Genomic DNA, 20,856 nt, shown 5'->3' on the forward strand with positions numbered 1-20,856 from the left:
CATCATTTAACATTTCGACTACAGAACACGACTTAAACCATGCTTAGTTATTTCATACTAAACTCTCTCTGATTATTTTAACACAAAAAAAAAAACTTAAAATGTGCAGAACTTAAGGACCTGGGTGAAGAAACACTGCTCTAACACACCGCGACGTACAATTCTACACCAGCACCCGTTCATTTTACCCTAAGCCCTTTCATGGAGGGGTGTAAATGGGTCTGCTAGAGAAGGGGATAACAGTAACAGCGTGCACGATTGCGACACGAGCTATCAGACCGACCCGTCCCAACAGGTAGCACACTGCGCGTTCGCCTATTGCGCGTTCTCGTCGACGCACGTCATCCGGCTCGCTTCTCGCGCGCTGGTTAAAAAGAAGACGGAGACGGATCGGGACAAGCACGTGAGCGCGCGGAAAGCTTCGCGGGAGAGTGAGAGAGAGAGAGAGAGAGAGAGTGAAAGAGAGAGAGAGAGAGAGACAGACACGCGACTAAACTTGGTGCTACTTTTTACGCACCGCTTTAACGGGATTTAACTTTAACGTGCGTGGAAACCAGCTGAGATTATTTGTCCGGATGCATAAACGTATCTTTAATCGCTTTACATTATGAAAGAAAACGTTGTTGGGTGTTTTGGTATCTCCTTGATATACACTTGATAGAATATTTGATGCGAAGTTACTTTACACATTCAGCAAATATAAAGCAGTAGAGGACAAAATAAATTTTTGAATTGGGGGAAACTTTACTTAGAAATCCGAGGCTGCAGAGCAACTCTTGTTAGATCGGTGATATATTTATTTCTCTGCAATGAGGCATCTGAAGTTCGTGCTCGTGTTGGTGATCGCTGCCGCCGACCTGTGGGAGTGCGCGGACGCCAAGTGGGGCGACAAGAGCGAGCTGAGTCCGCGGAGGCGGAGATGCTACGATGGAAGTCTACCGAGACGCATGAAGAAGAAGGAGCGCAAAGTAGCTGGCGGCGGTGGAGACGTTTGTTCCGCGCTCTACCCGCGCGCCTCGTGCTGCCCGAGCCGCAAAGTCCCGTACCGGACAGACCCCACGGTAACCCACTTACATGCACACGCCACATGCATGCTTGTTTTTACGCTCCTGTCATCCTCGTGCTGTTCAAAGCGAACTCAGGCTCTCACACACCTACCTGGTCATGAATCAGGTTGTGTGTTAAAGCACTGAGATCAACTGACTGCGCGTAATTCTTCTTGATTCAACTAGAAAATATCATATAAGCATAAAATAAGCTTTTGTTGTGTTGCTTCTGGGTGCATTTTAAACTTTGTGTAGACATCTCAATGAGTCATAAGAATAGATATGGATTCATCTCTACACTTTGGAACGTTTCAATCCAATGAAGTTATGAATGCAGTCTGTTTTTGGTAGAGTCTGAATGGTGAATCTTACGGAAAGCATCCTGTAAAGTTTTGGAATTTTTAAATTTATGCATCTGAATTTAAAAACTGAGTGATTCATAAGAAAGTCATGTGAAGGGGGGGGGGTGTCTAAAAATCCCACCTTTTTACTGTCTCAACAAAAAAACTCCTGTAAAGCATTTCTCAGTCATAATTTCGTAATTCTCTTATGGCTCATGGTAGTATAAATTTTATTGCATGTTCCTATCTATCATTTTTGAAATGTTTTTGTGTCATCTGTGGCTTTACACACGTGTCCAGTATCCACGTCCTTGTCCTGTCCGTTTTTTTCAAATGTTCTTCATCATTCTTTATTGTCCTGTGTTAACTGATATTCACCAACTATCACCTGAACAAATCCTGTTTAAACACCTGATGTTTCCAGCACACAGGTTTCTATTTGAATGCAGATTAACTTGTCTAATTGCCAGGTCTTTTGCACCTGCAAACTGGGTCCCATTGGTGCCATAGTTAAATTCAATCATGGAACAAATAAAAACCAACTTTTGTGATTCTAAATCGAATTCACAAAAAAGGTGCCCCTTTTCTCATGTAAAAGGCCTTGGTCGAGCAGCCCATGTGGCTGGGTGGCATTACACTTTAGTAGAATAAAAAGCCATATTGCATCATTTCATTTGCTCAAGTCATGCAAATAAGAGTGGTTCTGAATGGAACAAAAACAGGGAGTGGACATCTCCTCCTCCCCGCTACACTGCCCACACACGGAGCCTTTTGAGCCGATGGCAAAAGAATAACAACAACACCATTGTGTTTGTTAGTTTCACTAATGGCTGGAGCTGGAGAACATCACTCTCCCGAGTGCTCAGCTCTGGCCAAGTGTTAATGCCGTGGGGAGAGCGTTTGCCCTGCTCCCCCACCCCCCTCGCAAACTTACACCTATTCCCCCTGAGGGACCAAAAGTGTTTGGCTTGAGCACTTAAACACCCATCAGAGCTGAGAAGGTTCCTATAGAGAACTTGTGAGTCCTAAAACATGGTCAGGTTAATGTGATTTCCAACCAACAGACTCCAATCAGATCTTGTCTGGTTTTGTTTATAAATAAATGAATAAATGAATAAATAAATAAATAAATAAATAAATAAATAAATAAATAAATAAATAAAAACTCAGCTTAAACACATCCAGCTATCCATGACGTAATGTGACTCCTTGGCCTCCTGGTTGCCTCTTACCGTGTGGCCTTGTGGGACTCCAGCAGCCTCTATTGTGTAAGGGTGAATGACAAGCAATTGTTTTCAAGTGTGTCTTTGTGTGTTTATATGTTTGTTCTGGTAATCTCACTGACAAAGGGAATTGTACAGATCTTAATAAGTAACCCCAGCAGCTGCAATATCACGCTGGAAAATTTTCAATCTTGGTTATTACAAAAAAAAAATAAAAAAAATATGATGTCATTGTTAAAATAAGGCATGAGCAACATGTATTTAGGAAATTGGGTCATAGGATATGCACTGAAAAGAACTTTTCAAAGTGCAAAGGATCAAAGGAAGTTTTGAAACAAGGTTATTCCAGGGATAATGTTTGTTCAGTGGGTCGTTTTTAACTTTGCTATTAGTGTTCACCTTCTTGTATGACTTGGCCTTTATTCATGTTAAGTAATGGAAGCAATTTATTCATGAAGCAACATGACAGAATGATGCCTGACTTAAAAAGGTTGAAATCTGTATTACTTTCACCGATGGTTTTCCACCCCAGTATAGGAAATGCTTCCAAAGTTTAGATCACATATATGTTTTTTTCCCCTCTATCCCAACAAATAAAGGTGCTCTTGTTTGTGGTATGGGTGATGGCATCACTGGAGCATATCCCAACAGCATATGGGCACTGGGCATGCTTGAGAGCGCACAAATGCTCCTCTCCCTGGACCATGTGCCAGTCCATGGCTCACTAAATCAATGGGCAGTTTAGAGCAGGCGAACGGGTATGCACTGCACCGGGGAATTAACCAGTAGAACCAAACTGAGACAGCCTGAGATGCTTGGGGTTATGTAACTAGCATACTGTTTTGGAGAATCTGAATGGGTTTAGCTTCATTTCCTGGCATGTCATCTTCACAGAATGGCTTCGATACACCCCTGGAATTGTACCCTCAGTAGAAATTGAAGCCAGTTTCATCATAGGATCTACTTACTTGAGTAACCACTAACCACTCAAACGTCTTTCAGTGCTCATTTGGCTTAATTATAGACTTAATTATAAAGTTAAAACTCCAACTTTTGTGGCTGAATGTTCCTGTTTAAGAGGCTGGGGGCAGGCCACAGCTTTAATTGACTTGGACAGACTGCTAATTTGTTGATCCCAGCGGTGGAATGATGTGCCTGTCTATCTCTAAATTGGTGTTTACATACAGACCTCACACAGAGCAGGCGAGTGGTACCAGGCGGCCGCTGCTGGGCCACAGGCGCACGCCTGTGGAGGGGAGGCCCATTACACTGTTGTTTTATTACAGCTAATTTGTTACGTAAATAAGCCCGCTAATTTTCTCGGCCCCAATCTATTTGTTTGCATTTGTTTGCTGACTTAAAAGAACGTTTAGAATGCGCTACGATTTTTTTTCTCCATTTCACATCGCCGTGTTTGTTTTGTTTTTAGCATGGCATGCAGCCAAAATGTGATGGGCAATTTTAGATTAACTGATTTAAATTTAACTGTTTGTCAGCCTTTAGAAACTGGATCAGGATTATCAAGTGGCCCAGAATCATTGTGAATATAACACCAAGTACTTCAAAGATTTGTTTAATTCTGCTTGTACTGAGCACAGACAATCAAAAAAACAAAACAAAACAAAACAATGAAATCTCATCTGAATCTCCAAAGCTAACAAGAAAAGCCACTGTGACTCAACACAATGTCAATCATAATCGAATCAGGCTCTTCCCAATGTCAAGAGATTTAAAAAGGCAATAAGATTTATTCCAGTGCCAATCAGACTCACCCTAAAGCCAGTATGACTCAAAAGCCAAAGCCTCATCCCAATGCCAACCAGATACTAATGAGACTCAAATGCAAAGTTTTCCAGAATCACTCAAAACCCAGTGAGACTCATTCAGTGCCAATGAGGCTCAAAAGCTGATGAGATGCCTACCCATGCTAACAAGACTTAAATCTCTATCAAGACACAGACCAGTGGCAGTCAGACACATTTAAAGGCAAATTGGAATCATCCAAAATCTGTAAGACTCCAAAGTCAATCAGACTCCCCACAAATCCAATTATTTAAAAGCCTCAAAGCCAATCAGACTTCCCTCATATTAAGTCATACACAAGTGTTCTGCTTCTATAGCAAATTTAAAATGTTGTGGCTGTAATACCGGTTGCCTGATCTCCTCAGATCTTTTCCACCAATAACACGGAGTGTTCCAGACTTCTGGAGGAGATAAAGTGTGCCCGCTGCTCACCAAATGCCCAGATGCTCTTCCACTTATCCGACCAAGAGCCGGGACGACACCGTGAACCAGACCTGCCACGTCTTTGCCTAGACTACTGCCAAGAGTTCTACTACACCTGTAGAGGACATGTACCAGGTAACGCAAAATAGCACAAAACACTTAACAGTAAACCACATTTGATGTTTCTGCATTGTGGAATTGTTCTTGTTTTACTTTGTTATCAAACAAAAGTGATCCAAATGTTCTAAAAGAAACAGCTTAGCTGATATAATCAACAACATTTCAGCAAACGTTCAGTTTCATGTTTATTCTGAAGGTCTTTTTACTGTATATAAAACAGCTCAGAAGCTCCGATGCTCAGTGAGCACATGCACGTTTACAGCATGCATGCATACTAAGCCTACAGCCAAAGGAAAAGACGTCAGTGCCAAACCCTTTCCAAATGTTTGAATAAAATCCCAGTAAAGGTTAGAATACAAGGATTATCATTCCACAGATGCTACGCAAAGACACTGCGCAAAAGGTATTGCCTTATCCCACAGCAGCGGCCACTGTTTATGGGTCATGCACATACACACAAATACGGTGCTGGAGGCTTCTGCCAAACCCTAACAAAAGCTGACTGATTAGTCCTGGCTTTCGGGATGTACTGCTTGTCTTATTTTCCTCACAATGCCATCCCACATGGTGCATTGGAAAAGGTTCTCTAAGCTCCTCAAGCACTACCATCATGTGCTTTCGTTGTAAGGATTACGCGAATGTCTAAATATTTCTGCTTTTTTGGTACAATCTGAAATACAGCAGAATCCTCTCTGATCCACATCACTCGCATTTCATGGTACTGTTTTATTTTGTTGTTGTTTTTTTGTTTGTGCTACATCATTTTTTTAAATATGCATGAGCTCACATGCAAATCTCATGCCTACTACAAACCAGGAAAAAATATATATATATATATATATATATATATATATATATATATATATATATATATATATATATATATATATATATATATATATATATATATTTAAGTTACACAACATCTACAATGTGACAGTTTACAGAGTTAGCTCAGTAGACTTTTGGGCAAAGTTATATCTCATCAGTGCAGACAGTCATGGACCAAGTGGTGTTCTCACATGCTGTCATGTCGCAGCTGTCTGACACACCTCAGCACCCATGAGTGGACGAAGACACACACACCAAACAAAGCCCAACAATCTAGAATGAATACACATGAATGAACGATTTAGGGATGAGTTTATTTTTTGTTTTCCTGCCAAACCGCTTCATTTACATCAGCGGAGCCCGGGTGCACGTATATGACTAAGGTCTAGACACGACCGACCCTGACACCTTGCCCTACTTCACAACGGGACTAAAATACCAGCTGTTTTATGACAGTCGTTTATGACAGTCGTCCTCTCTGTCGGTTTGTTTATCTTAGTGCTGCGTTCAGGAAAGTCTAAACAGTGCAGGTTTTCTGCGAAGTTTAATTGTATAAGCAGCTATCGCTATCGGATTTATGTTTTCTCCATAGCATGAATGGCATTAGCAACAAACTTCCTGTGTTTCCTGGGTGTGTCACCATGCAGGGCCACAACTGTCACTGCTTGGCGCATTCCATCAGATGGGATGGTATGTAGATTAGGCAGGGGCAGATATGCAACCAGGCCACACACATACACTAACACTAACACTTACATGTACACACACACACACACACACACACACACACACACACACACACACACACACACACATATATATATATATATATATATATATATATATATATATATATATATATATATATATATATATATATACAAACAAATCAATACAAACAAATCAGTCATCCTAAACACACCGTCAGTCAAACATACTGAAAATGATGGAAGCAAAACTGTTGTGGTAAAAGGCAGAAGGACACAGTCCGAGAACAGAAGTCCACAAACCTCAGCTCTCCTCCTCCTTTCCTCCTCCTTCCCTCAGCCTCTCTTTCAAAATCAGCATATGTGGTGACGAATGACACATTTATTTTTCTACAAAGGTTGTGTATATGTAAAACTGCTGAAGTGCATCAAGATGTCAAGTACTTTGGGTGGCCACCCAAGTTGCTCTGGAAGATAACCAGATGTAAGTATAACCATAGAAGCGGCGATGTGGACAGAGTCTCGCTCTCAGAGCAGTACAATAAAAAAACGGGCTGTACTGCGTGGACGCACAGACAGTGTGTGGCCACATAGTAATTTTACCATATGTTTAGGGAAGTTGTTAACCATAAATGGCCCAAATTAGAACAGTTGTTTTTCATGTACATATAATTTATCATCGAGCGAACACTTCTTTAGTCTCTGCCTCTTTTTTTTTTTCTTTCCCAGAACGGATTCTTATACTTATATGACTAAATAAAAACTCTCCTTCTCTGATCTATTTAAAAAGTGCTTCACAACGAACAGCTTACATTAATTAGTTAAGAAATACATTACAGGGTGTGATGTTATAGAAAAACAATGAATGATGGGAAGTTGTGATGTCACTCAACAGGAAGTTGATTAATTTCCAATAACAGCGAGTGTTTCATTCGTATTCTTCGTATTAAAGTAAAGCAATTTTCCTTCTAACCAAATTAAGTTCCAATTGGCCTAAATTAAGTTGTTGTCACTGGTTAAATTACCTCGATGGATTTTGTCGAGGTTGCTAAAAACTCAACTCACCATGACACCAATCCTCAATCCATCACACAAAACACACACAAACACAAACAAATCGTTCTTAGTGTGCACTATTTTATTAATCAGGAGAAAAGCTGACTTAGCACCTTCACGCTTAGCTAGCTACACTTCACTTGATGGATATTATCGCTAGCAAGCTTTTTGTAGCTTATATTTTAAATCCCATCATTACTCATACTCTATATACTGTGTTACAAGAATCCAAAAGCATTAACATGCATCTTTCGAAAGTCCTAAAGATTCTTGCTCGTATGGTTGTCCTTGTTCATGAATGACCTCAAACACTTCAAGGAAAGGTCATGAATTAGCACTTATCTACCTTCCAAGCATAGATTTTACAAGCTACTTATCCATCCTTCAGCACCAGAGACACCCCTGTCCACTTCCAGACTATGTAGTAACCCCATAAAAGCATTTACTGCTTTGCCTCACTCCCTTACGCCGCTATGACTCAGCACTTGCATTCGCAGGCCTGAGATAGCCACATGTGCGTGGGTGGCATGGCTGAGTGGGTATGTGCGTGTGTCTTTGATCTCCTTGTTGTGTTTAGATGTTTAGGGATATCCTATCACCTCAGTTGTTGGTGTGGTCACCCCCAGCACCAGCACACACACAAACACACACTCTTCAGGCGTTGCAAAGGGGCTTGGCGAAGATGAAAGTAAGGAGGGGAGTGTGTTTGTGTTTCAATCGCTGGTGTGTTTTTTCTGCCCTCCCCAGCAGACGCTCCTCTCCGTGAAGGTTTAGTTTAGAGGAAATCACCAGGCTGGTTGTTTTTAGGTCACCGTGGAGTTGTCAACAACCTACATTCTTACAAACATTGCTTTACCGTGTAGGCCACGTACTGTATAGGTTTTATCATTTCCACTTCATAAGCTCTGCCTCATGGGCTTTTCACATCTTTAAGAGATTTATATTGACTGTTAATAGAGAAATAACTGTTTCAGTGTTTCAGCTTATAGCAAGTGACAGAAATCTAATCTGCTAGGCACAATAAATCACATTTGAGTGTTCATTCATCATTTACTTGAATTTGACTGACATGTTCCAGATGAGCCAAGAACTGAATGTTTGACAAGTTGGAGTTTGACATATTCACTTTTGATGTGTTTAACATTCTTCAAATTTTGCACATATGTCTAATTGAGGTTAGTATTTTTCTGCTGTGTGCGCTAATTGTTGGAAGATTCCAAGATTCTGGTTTTGTTGTGGTTGTTTTTTTTATCAGTTTTAAACACTGGATCTACAGAAAGAAGCAATTAAAAGCAGTTAAGATAACATTTTTGTATGGTTTCTTTCCTAAAGCCATCTGCCTCTTGTCACGTAAATGAGTAACAGCGTTGTAAATACTTTAGTGTCTGATTGGCAAATACACATATTGGGGTTAATTAGCATTCATGCTTACGGCAAACAAACATGTTTAATGAAGGATAATTTACTTTTGATTTATCATTTTGGAATTAAAAAACATTTGTACTTTCAAAATGAAGATGAGAGAACATACTATTTAGAATATTTTAGAAAATTTAGAAGACTTCACCTCCTGTTGAAAATGGGATATTTTGTGGAATACTTCACATATGTCATGTACTGAATGTGTTCAGGTGGAGGGTTTGATTAAAAATTAACATTTAATTTTAGAACTAAAATGTTCATTTTATAGAAGATAATCTTGTTTTCTGAGGTATTATATGTAATAAAATTCAAGATAATACTGTAGTAACATTGGAGCCAAAAGTACTGCATAAATGGTTTCTTTTGTTAAATTTATTGATCTAAATTGATTAAATTTATTTAACATTTTTCCTGTTTATAAAATGTCTTTTACATTTATGTTCTATAAATATTTGTAAACATTATATCAGAGGAACACAAAGAACATACCTATTGTAGAGTCCCCAGTGTTTTGCATTACAGGTTTCTGAAAGAAATCGAACAAAGATTTTTAAATGTTAGCATCTGACAAATCTAGCATCCTACAGTGTCCAACCAGTGCACCATAACCACAGATGGGATTTTGCTTCAGCCTGTGGTGAGACGTCTCGATCTGTGTGAGCTTGCCTGGGGAACAGCTTTAACTACAGGGGATTCTGCTGGTCTAAGAGGCAATGACATCATCCTCTAAGACTCGCGTGGTGTCTGTTAAGGGCTGAGCTCAGTTGTCTGTCTGTGTTTGGCAGAGCTCTTCCAAGCCGATGTAGATGAGTTCTGCCAATACTACGGGAGGAGAAATGGGGGCCTGTGCTTTCCTGATTTCCACCGAAAGCTACTGCGTGGGCAGGACTCCAACTACTTGGGAGATGAGCAAATAGAAGCGATCAACAGGTATGTAAACGAAGTACAGTCAGATTTCAGTGATTTTTTTTTAAATGATAGCAATCCCCATTTAAACATTCATAGATTAGGCTGTTTTCTTAACATTTCCGATGCACCGTTCCAGATAATTCCGCACTAATGACTTTGAAAATTGGATTCATCTCATCATTTTTTTTTCCACAGAGGTCATTGCTGTCCCGATATGCATGAATGAGCCTACATGTAAAAATATTCCCGCTTGTGCTTTGAGCCTGGCTCGATTCCCCCTCCTGCCCATGGCTGAGCCATGTCTGTTTGTCCAGTGCTGGTTTAGCCAGCTTTAAAGGCACAAAGAAAGTGCTTATACTGCTCCTGCTCTGATCTGGACCAGTGGGCTTTGAAGCTTATGTGAAAAGACATGATGAGGGACGGTCTCCAATAGCAGCTATCACAGCTGAAAGAATCAGAGGATCAACAAAAACAGGATTTAGCCTAAAGACCTCAAGGGTTCACTCTCATGTTGAGTTTGCACCTCGGGATTCTGAGCTTGGATACTTCAGCTTTGTTTACATTTGCTTCAGAACATTTTAATCCGTCCCTGATTTTTTTGCCAAAATATCTTTCATTTGTTCACTTCTCGGAGCCAGAGCAATGAGGAAACCTTTATGGCATGTGCAGGAATGTAAATATGAATAGATAGCTGTTAAAACATTAATATTGCTCTGATATTTATCAGTGTTATAAAGTATTTGCAAAATCATATTGCGCATTCCTAGATGTATGCCAAATACCTCACAATCTGTGAAACCCATTGCTGCGTGCCTCCCAAGTTTCTGACGCTCTTGGGGGTGTGCTGATATAGGAAAATGGTTGATGCTGTCATGCCATAGTTGATTATTTCCTGTACAATAGCACACCCTATAGTGTTGTATTCTCATACTCAAACTCCAATTGCGTTTCCGCATCTATAATCAGTCATTTCTTCACCAGGATCTGACAAAAATGTGAAAACACAAAATGTGCTGTCCTGACTTTGGAGACTTTACATGTAAAACAAAAACTTCACCATATTAATCTGTTTATTATTAGTCATAGATTATGTGGTGCATCCTCCATAAATGTCATTATAGAAACGCTAACATATTAGAATGAGTAGGTTAGTCAACAAAACAACTGTCAGAGAAGCTTTCATTGAAAATGAATCAACTTCTCACGACCGATCGATCCAAGCATGCTATAGTACTCTGGTGCAAGTCTTATGTATTAGCTGACGTGACCTGTTATTTGATCACATGACTGACCTGACCAATCGGCTCTCTTTAGCAGGAAGCATAAGCACAACTGCTACTGTGCTCAAGAGATCTTGAGTGGACTACGACAGCCCGTGGCTGTGGTGCATTGTGGGGATGGCTCGCAGCGCCTTTTCATTGTGGAGAAGGAAGGCTTTGTCCGCATCCTTACTCATGACATGGAGCTATTGAAGGAGCCATACCTGGACATCCACAAACTAGTGCAAACTGGGATCAAGGTAAGAGGCATCAAATGCATTTCCTCTACAATATTGCAAATGCAGAAATGTATGCAAAATCAAGCAAACTTTTGAAAAGCTTGCAATTTTCTGATACGCTCTTAGGAAAACTTATTGGCAAAGAATGTCCTGTTGTATAAGCATATACAGTAATTAGAGCTTACATGACTCAGCACTGCAAGATACATTTATTTCATTCAGATTTTATTCATAGGTCATTGTTAACTGCTTTAGCTTGTTCAGGGCAATGGGATGTTTAATTTGTTTGTATTCTGACCAAATAAGTCATCAGAAAATGTATAATAAGAGCTGCAAAAGAGCTGTATTTCATTTGGGAGCTGGTGGAAACAAAAAAAAAAAAAAGTGGACACATAATATACAGCGATGGTTGCCACAAGCTGGACCACCAGGGTTATCTTTACCTCAAACAAGATTTACTATCTATGTGGCATCTAGTTTGGTAAAACCAAGAAGCATCACAAGCAAGTTCCTTTGGTCAATCTGGACAGGTGACAATGCCAGCATGCTCAGTATTCAGTATCAGGTACAGTACTGAGTAGTTTTGGGAGGAGAATGGGGATTGTAAGGTGCTTCTTCAAAAACAGGTCACACTTTTCCATGAGTTGCTCCAGACAGGAAGATGTGGAAGGTTGTTTTACAGAAGAACAATTTGTATCTACTAGAGATCCATCCAGCCTGGCCTTTTAGTATCAAACGTATCTGATCTCCAGAATGCAGAAGGCAAAAGCAGTAAGGTTTTTTTCAGTAAACCTTCAATATAGGGAGAGGTTTGTACTATCATTATAAGACATTGTACCTATTACATCACTCTTTTCCTGTTTCCTGCATCTTGAATTTCAAGCTTTTTTTTTGTAGTGTTTAATGAGTAATAAATTGCACAGAGCACAATGTAAGTGATGCAATGTGTATCATGTGTACTTACAATTTATTGTTTAATATTAATATGTTCCTGGCAATATGTTTAATTTCTGAGAATGTTGCTGCATGATTATAGGATATCCTCCCATACGTCTGTAGCAGCTTTGCCGTGTGCCACTACGGATGTTTATCTGTCCCCATCACATATGCAGGCATTTATTTGCAAATGTGTCCCAAGATGGAGGAAGCGGTCAACGTTTTTTCAGGAAGTTTACGTGTCGCATGCTTCTTTTGCTTCCCCAGAGAGAGCGATTATGGGCTTCCGTGGACTTGACATGCGAATGCTTCGCTAGGAAGTCTTTGTGCACCTTATCGTAATTAAACATAATTGGCTGTGGATCCAACACTCATTATGTCAAAAATGAGGGGAGTCTCAAGCCCTGCTAGACCCCAAGAGTCCTATTCTGTGAAGTTTGGCTGCTGTCGTATAGAGCTACACAGAACGGATGGTGTTTACGAAAAGCAACAACAGGATGTTGCTCTCTTTGTGTACGCTGTAGGTCCCCTGATTCCTTCAGAAAAGTAGATAGTGGTTTTTATCACACAACTTTGATTCTAATGTTCTATGTTTCCTTAAACCGTCAATCCTCCGGCTGCCAATTACAGCAGTTCAGACACAATACACTGTCCACTATAGGGAGGTCCCTCAAGCGCTGTGGGTGTTCTCCGATTGCATTTTATCTGCTGTGTCTCAAGCCCCAAGGGCCCAGAACCACATGTATTTGAAATTTCTGTCATCATTACTCTGAATGTCTGAAACTGTTTTTAGACCAAAATAGTTTGCATGGTTGTCGTTTTGTCAAGAGACTTCTTGAATTCTCAGTGAGGACTCAATAGCCTGTATTCGTCTTTCAATTATGAAACTATCCTGTAATGTTGTTTAGCTTTAGCTCAGTGCTTAAATGGGACAATTAAACCCTGTCAGCTGACAACCAAGCCAACTGGCTAATCTGAATTGTTTGCAGTTTCTCAGTTTTTTTATTCCTTTTCAGCTGTGCATTGTGGGATAATGATCTTGCTTGGAATAATCCTCCACACCATCACAGCTGTGCGGTGTTTACCAGGTTAACCAGCTGCTAACGTTGTCTGGATTTGACTGAGCAAGTCTGCGTTTAAGCACCAGTGCTTCGCCAATTAACTTGTTTTGGGTTTGCATTGAGTCAAGCTTTCCCAGATGCCGAAATGAACTCCAGTCCTCATGGTGACACGTAAAGACCCGGAGCATGTGTTGATCTTTTAAAATGTTTGTGTGAGGGAGATGGTGATTAAGAGTTTAGCCTTGATTTGCTGCACGTTGAATTGTTAGCAGCAAAGCCATTGGACTGCGCCGCTGTTGTGTCTGCTAGATCGGGGTGCATGGCGGTGGAGATGAAGACATCTGTATGCAACGTGAGCATGGCTCTATTGCCAGAGCAAGGGCAGCCAGCTGCAATAAAGTATTTCTTGCTGAAGCAAATAGTTCACGGCATGTCATGCTCTCTGTCACACTACACACACAGCTGTTGGTTTTTTCAGTCAGATGAGCAAGAAGGGCTCTCAGACCTGTCTGAGATAAGTACCCCAGCTTTGACAAATGGCCTTTTTCCTCTCCCCTTACCCCCTCCTTTTTAACAGATCACTTCAGGAAATGACCACTGCTGTCATCTTACTTGAGTTAACTTCCCCCAGCACTGTCCTGATCTCCAGAAGAACATTTAGCTCTTGACGATCAACCAGTGTGGCTGAAAACATTGTGATTTGCAGTCTTCCATACAATTTTCCATTGTATTCCATTTCAGGCTCCAGTAATGTATACTAGCAGGTGTAGGAGTGTGTGTTTTGGAGGAAGTGGAACACTAGATTCGTGGAATCCCTAAGTTGGGGTTCTAGATTTAAAGTAGCTTTTGTGGTATGCATGTTTTTTTTTTTTTTTTTAAAGATAAAGATATTTTATGTAGGATTTACCCAAGCACACTGCAACCAAAAGGTGCACTACAGTAATCTGCGAGCTAAGCTATGGCTGTGTATCAAGCCTTGAAAGCTGCAGGCCAGGAAACTGCCAATGGCTACGTGAAAATGTAAGGGGAGTGTTGTGTAGTTTGTGGCTGTAGCACATCTCGTTCTCAATTCCTGGCACCGGTTCCCCTACTGGCAGAGCACTTGTAAAGACAGGCTCTTATGGCCATCTCTTTCTCGCTTTGCTGAATCTGGATATTGTAAAACAGACACATATTGTTAGGAAGTTATTTCTAAGAAGCTGGTGTTTAATGCACTTTAAGACTTAAAAAAGAAAGAACCCCAGAAAGATATCATAGCCTGCCCAACTCCCACTAACTTGAGTAATCTATTATGGTTGGTGTTCCATAAGAAAGATATCTTACAATATGTCCAACTTGTAAATTCTTGAAGAGCTTGCAAATACGTGTTTAGAGTGTCTTGGCTTAAGATGGGGATGCTTGTGCCAGTGATGCAATTAAGAAGACCTGTTCACTCGGTGCAAGTCTGCCAACAACTTGCCCCCGCTGGTATTCTCTTGTAATATACTCTTGTAATGATAAATGGACCACAATGGATTGATTTCAGCTTCATTTTAGTGCACTTCAGCTGTTAATTTTAGACCCAGAGGAGTGGGTCCTTCTTGCCACACAGTATGATCTTTGGGGTCTGCCTTCTTGTGTACACAGTGGTCCCTGGCTGGATATCATACAGTCCCATGGAATTCGTGTTTTGACCTTGCATGTGTTTGTTTTGGTATTTGGGTCATGACATTAGTCCTACATCTGAATCAGGTGGTTCAGCAAAGTAATAGGAAACACACTTACATTTATTCTTTTAGTTGCATTGTACCTGCCAACTCAGGAAAAAGTGTTTAATAAAAACCACAAAAAAATGTCTTGTCAAGCATAGTGAGCCCATAAGTCATTATTTATCTGTCAGATTTCACGGCTTTCCCACTCTTGCGGTCAGATTGAAAAGACTCTGGAGTGTGATTACTCAAGCCTCTGAAGATCTTTTACACTCCCCGCTTGAGCATTCCAGAGATGGTGCAGACTCGCGTCCGCATTTGTGCCACTGGCCTATCCAACTTGGATTAGTTCAGCGCAGCCTAACAGAGCTTCTCTGACCAATTTATGGTCTGTGTGTTTTGGCTCGTTCTGCGGGCTGAACCACAGAGTTAACTCAAGCAGTTCACAGAAGACCTCTCTTTACTCAATTCCTGTGAAATATCGGAAAGGAATGCCACATAACTGACATGACGGCATGCTGTATTTGTTTATTGGACACGCTACATTGGCTCATTGTGGGGCAAAAACACTCCTCCCATGTTACGTCTGATCCCAAAGCGCTAAATCTCGGCAATCCTTGTTCTAAAAACAAGCTTTCTTGAAAATGCTGTTATTCACACATTCGGAATACATACGCCTGGCTTTCTGTTCGTTCTTTTTATTTTCATAACAATGCAAGAAAGGAAAAGCCCAACCTGATCGTTTGGCCAGGGATTGAAATGATACAGCTGCTTATTATAACTGACGATGATGAGTAGACCACCAGAGTTGTGACAACTGATGTAGCTGCCCCCGGGGTGAAACAAAGGTTTACCTATTACACAAGCAATTTCATTGCTTTTCTAAACAAGTTGCCAAGACAGTGGGAGTTGGCAGTTTGCTCCTTGTTTATTTTTATTTTTTTTTCTATCCCCTTTTCCTCCCCTCTCAGTTTTTGCACGGATTAAAAAAGGGGGGGGGCAGGAGGGGAATAGGGCGGGGGTCGGGATGGAATAAGGAGGTGGAGGCCCACAGCTTGGGCTGAAGGACTCCTGGGCTTTTTGTGCTCTCTATGAACTGCCAGTGAGCTAATAAATTCTTTCAGCCTCTCGCCGCTGCATTCGTGGATATCCCCCCAAAGATTACACACACAAATCACTAGTGTGGTGGAGGCTGCAGGGAGGGCCCAAGCATCATGGAGGGGCCTTGCCCTAAAAATGAGCCACACATAACCAAAAGGAGGACCAGAAAGAAGGGGGTTGCTGGGAGTCAAATGTTTTATAATTGTTTGTAATGCAGTAGTCAAGGAGGGAGAAAGGGGTGTGAGAATAAAAGAGAGTTGGAGCAAGAGGGCATGGGGGTAACTGGCTCCCATATGGAGAAAGCGAGATAGAAAAGGAGAGAATAAGAAAGAGAGGGACAGAAAGGGACACAGGGGGCCTGGCTTTAGGCCTGGCCCTACGCTGGCTTTTAAAAAAGGAACATAATTAACTTCTAGATTCTTTGTGCTCCCCATCTGACTTGCAGGGAGGAGATGAAAGGGGCTTGCTAAGCCTGGCATTCCACCCCAATTATAAGAAAAACGGCAAGCTGTACGTCTCCTACACGACGAACCAGGAGCGCTGGGCAATCGGCCCTCATGACCACATTCTTCGTGTGGTCGAGTATACAGTGTCCAGGTAACAGTCAGCCACTTACACACTGCTCACATCTCAGACTGACCAATGTTGTTGGGTAGGAGGGAAATAAAATTGGTTTAATTGTTGCTATTAAATGTTTCAGGATATGTGTGGTTTTGAAACCAGGTTTTTGGCTGCCAAGGGTGTAGTAAAATATTTTATGACAGTGATGGATATTTTTATAGAGATTTAATAGCAGTGCATAATTAAACAATTTCATTGACTGGAATTATTTTCTGCTGCATTGCAAAACACGCAGCAGTTAAGAAAGGAAACTCACTTTCAACGTTCTTTGAGGTTCTGCATGTGTAATATTATTTTATTACAGATCCTGCAAATAAGCATGCAACAGATTTTCAATCATGTATTAAACTTAGGAAATAATGCAAGCTGATCATTAGGCACAAACTGGTACTCGATGATAAAGAGTATATTGAGTGTTCTCGATGTTTTTCTCAGAAAAAACCCCAACAAGGTGGACACTAGGACCTTTCATGTCTTAATGGAGGTGGCCGAGCTCCACAGGAAGCACTTGGGTGGGCAGCTGCTCTTCGGACCAGATGGGCTTTTGCATATATTCCTGGGTGACGGAATGATCACTCTGGATGATATGGAAGAGATGGACGGATTGAGGTGATTGTGCCAACAGTGTCTAGCAGGGGCATCATCTTCTAGTACTGAAGGGTCACAGCAAAACATAGCAAACCATTACATATAATAGAGCATATGAAAATCATTAATCCACACACTTTCTAAAACTCTATAACCTTATAACCATATAATAATTAGCAGTGCACTTGCAGTGTAGGATGTCTTTGACCTTGATATTAGCTATGTTCCTCTGATTTTGTCAACCAACTAAGAGAGCGATTTGCTGCTGCAGTGACTTCACTGGATCAGTTCTGAGGGTAGATGTCGATACGGACCAGTGTTCCACACCCTACATTATTCCAGGGGACAACCCATACTTCAACAGCACCAATCAACCTCCAGAAATCTTCGCCCATGGACTGCATGATCCTGGCAGGTGGGTGACAATATGAGGATGCTTCAGACTACAGAGCAAGTCTTTAATATAATGTGAAGAACTTGTGAGGTTCTCTAGAGCCATCTGAATAAAAGCCATAGTTGTTTTTTGATGTTTGCTTTGCCTACTGTAGCCACCTTTCTTTACATGCATCTGAAAGCATGTAAAGTCTATAGTCTGTAACAATAAATGGCTGACAAATTAAAGGATAATCCAGTGGCTTTATTATGCTTTGGGGGAAAGGGAGGGCATTGTGGTACTGTCTCTCCTTCGTGTAAAATATCACGGTAAATCAATACAAATATCTACTATCTTCCAACCAGTTACCTTCTACGTTAAACACTCGTCTTCTACGTTGACACTCACCAGATCTCAACCCAAATGAAAACCTACAGTATGGGAGATTTTTGAGTGATGTTTTGAGTGACAGTTTTCTCTACCACCATCATCAAAGCACTAATTGCAAGGACTTTTGAAAGAAAATGATTCATATCTCAGAAAAAAATTTCCAGATATGATGACACACTGAAGCTGTTATAGTGGCTTAATCTTTTGTCACTATCAATGAAAAAACAAACAGTTATACATTGGACACCAGCCATGTTTTGGTTACTTGAATGAAATTCAGTGGCTTTATCCAAACACTGCTACAAGCTGCATATTTCACACATGTATTATAAGTAATATACTTTGTCTTCCTGCTATTGTCTAATATCCTGTCTTAGGTGTGCAGTGGATAAACTTCGCATGGACACCAATGGGAGCCTCCTGATCTTGTGCACTGATGCAACAGGAAGAAACACAACAACAGGAAGGATCCTGCAGATCAGCAAAGGGAAAGATTATGGTATGTCTGTCTACACTATGTAGTAATCATTAACGAGTTTTGGCACCAGATTTCATATAAACTCTCTATATTCTCTATAAACACATTAGCCTTATTCAGGAGTCTCTCAAAAACGATCAGTACAAAGTTTGAACTTCTATCTTCTAGGATACATTACTACATTCTTTTAGGATGCAACAACACATCATTTGAGGCATTTCCAACTGTGAAGGAGAAATAAAGAACATAAATACTTTGAATTGAAATCGGTTATACAGTGTTTGCCAGGGGAAGGCAAGTATGTGTTCATGAATATGATACATCATTGTCAGATACAATTATCATTTAAATTATGCTTTGGGATCACAACCCATATTGTGGACAGCCTAATCAATACCAGAAGATCTCAGGATTGTTATTTCCATTCGAAACTAAGAATTAGTTATTTAGATTACATTTCTGGCTCTATGAGCAATATTTATTCTAGCATATGGCCCCATCTTAGTATATACGCCACCATCACATGCCCCATAGAAGCTCTACTAAGTTGGCAATTACAGGTCCTAATACACTATTAAAAAATCACCATGCTGAAAGTGTAGGTTCATTAAACCGCACTGAAGAGTTTTACAACACGCTGACTGCAACATTATAATACTGGCCATTCCCAGAGCTGTCATAACTTATGTTGCTATACACACTGTCTCAAACACACAGTACACAAACTCTTGTTAGAAACTGGTCCCTCTCTCACACAAGCAAGATGTTAACGATCCCATTTTGTGAAAAGGAGCACAGTCAGCTACCCATAAAATAAAGTTGTCTTTAATGTTCCCAAGCCATTAGTCATTAAAACCCTCCTCTATTAGCATTCTAAAAGATTGTTGGAAATATTGGGTATACGTTCCTATTAGGCAAAAAAAGTGCATTTGTTAAAGCTATGCTCTGACATAGTGTGATATAAGAGCAGGATGCAAACGATTTATGATATTTTCATAACATCCGAATCATATCTCATACATTTTATTGGCCATGTTCTTTCTATTGCAATGCAGACGTATTTGTAATCGTGACCAATTATAGACATTTGCAGAGAATTTTCTTAATAATTAACATGAGATTCTTGTGTTTCTTTTGTATAGAAAATGAAGCATCGATTTTTGACGTAGAGACTGCTGGTGGTGCCCTCCCTGTTGGTGGGTTCATCTACAGAGGCTGTCAGTCAAGAAGACTTTATGGAAGTTATGTATTTGGTGACAAAAATGGGTAAGATAATTAAGTTCATTATTAATTGCTATATGTTTGCATGTAGTTACAACAAATTATATCCTTACCCTTTTTCAGAGGTTTACAGAGTTAGATCTAATCTGTATGATTGCAGATGTCAGACATCTTTCCGGTGGTTTTGCATATCCAAGTACACACATTTCCACCCACCCCTTATAGGAAAAGGGCTTATTGTTTCATTGAAATTGAGATTGTCATTGATCATTTGTTCACAACCTCATATCATTAACACTTAATACTAACACAACTGTTCTGTACATTTGGTAAAACTGTGGAGGATAAATTATGGGATTTTGGGGGATTTTGCAACTGTTAAATCAGTTCACAGAGACTTGATGATGTAATTTGCACCGTGTTGGTATTTCAGTAACCTCAGAATACTCCAGAGGCCTGCTGAGGACCGGCTGTGGCAGGAGAAGCCATTCTGCCTTGGAAGTAGCAGTTCATGTGGTTCTACATTGGTAGGCCACATCCTGGGGTTTGGAGAGGATGAAGTAGGTCAGTATAAATCTCTATTTTTTCTTAGCTAATCATTCTGATCACTGTTGAGCATGGGATTTATATACTATTATTATTATTATTATTATTATTATTATTATTATTATTAATTAGGGCAAGTCGTGGCCTAATGGTTAGAGAGTCTGACTCGTAATCCTAAGGTTGTGGGTTCGAGTCTCGGGCCACGACTGAGGTGCCCTAGAGCAAGGCACCAAACCCCGCAACTGTTCCCCGGGCGCCGCAGCATAAATGGCTGCCCACTGCTCCGGGTGTGTGTTCACAGTGTGTGTGTGTTCACTGCTGTGTGTGTGCACTTTGGATGGGTCAAATGCAGAGAACAAATTCTGAGTATGGGTCACCAAACTTAACCGTATGTCACATTCACTTCACTTTCATTAAGTTATTTGTTCATCAGTCCAGATTAGTCCTTTTAAAATAATATTAATAAGACTTTGA

General features: G+C 40.5%; 1 protein-coding gene across 2 annotated transcripts in view; it reads left to right on the forward strand.

Moving 5' to 3' along the window:
• The first annotated feature begins 253 nt into the window (after nucleotides 1-253).
• LOC113656508 (hedgehog interacting protein) overlaps nucleotides 254-20,856 on the forward strand; it is a 28,954-nt gene continuing 8,351 nt past the window's right edge. The window contains exons 1-10 of one of the 2 annotated variants that reach the window (XM_027167804.2): nucleotides 254-1,061; nucleotides 4,779-4,971; nucleotides 9,758-9,902; nucleotides 11,199-11,400; nucleotides 16,611-16,762; nucleotides 17,222-17,395; nucleotides 17,646-17,789; nucleotides 18,515-18,636; nucleotides 19,758-19,881; nucleotides 20,270-20,400. In XM_027167804.2, the coding sequence (XP_027023605.2) occupies nucleotides 810-1,061; nucleotides 4,779-4,971; nucleotides 9,758-9,902; nucleotides 11,199-11,400; nucleotides 16,611-16,762; nucleotides 17,222-17,395; nucleotides 17,646-17,789; nucleotides 18,515-18,636; nucleotides 19,758-19,881; nucleotides 20,270-20,400 (1,639 nt within the window). In that variant the 5' untranslated portion in view covers nucleotides 254-809. Of the gene's footprint in view, nucleotides 1,062-4,778; nucleotides 4,972-9,757; nucleotides 9,903-11,195; nucleotides 11,401-16,610; nucleotides 16,763-17,221; nucleotides 17,396-17,645; nucleotides 17,790-18,514; nucleotides 18,637-19,757; nucleotides 19,882-20,269; nucleotides 20,401-20,856 lie in introns of both variants that reach the window. The other variant, XM_027167803.2, reaches the window with a different exon arrangement.

Source organism: Tachysurus fulvidraco, chromosome 4, assembly GCF_022655615.1.
Source record: "Tachysurus fulvidraco isolate hzauxx_2018 chromosome 4, HZAU_PFXX_2.0, whole genome shotgun sequence".
Classification (NCBI taxonomy): Eukaryota; Metazoa; Chordata; class Actinopteri; order Siluriformes; family Bagridae; genus Tachysurus; species Tachysurus fulvidraco.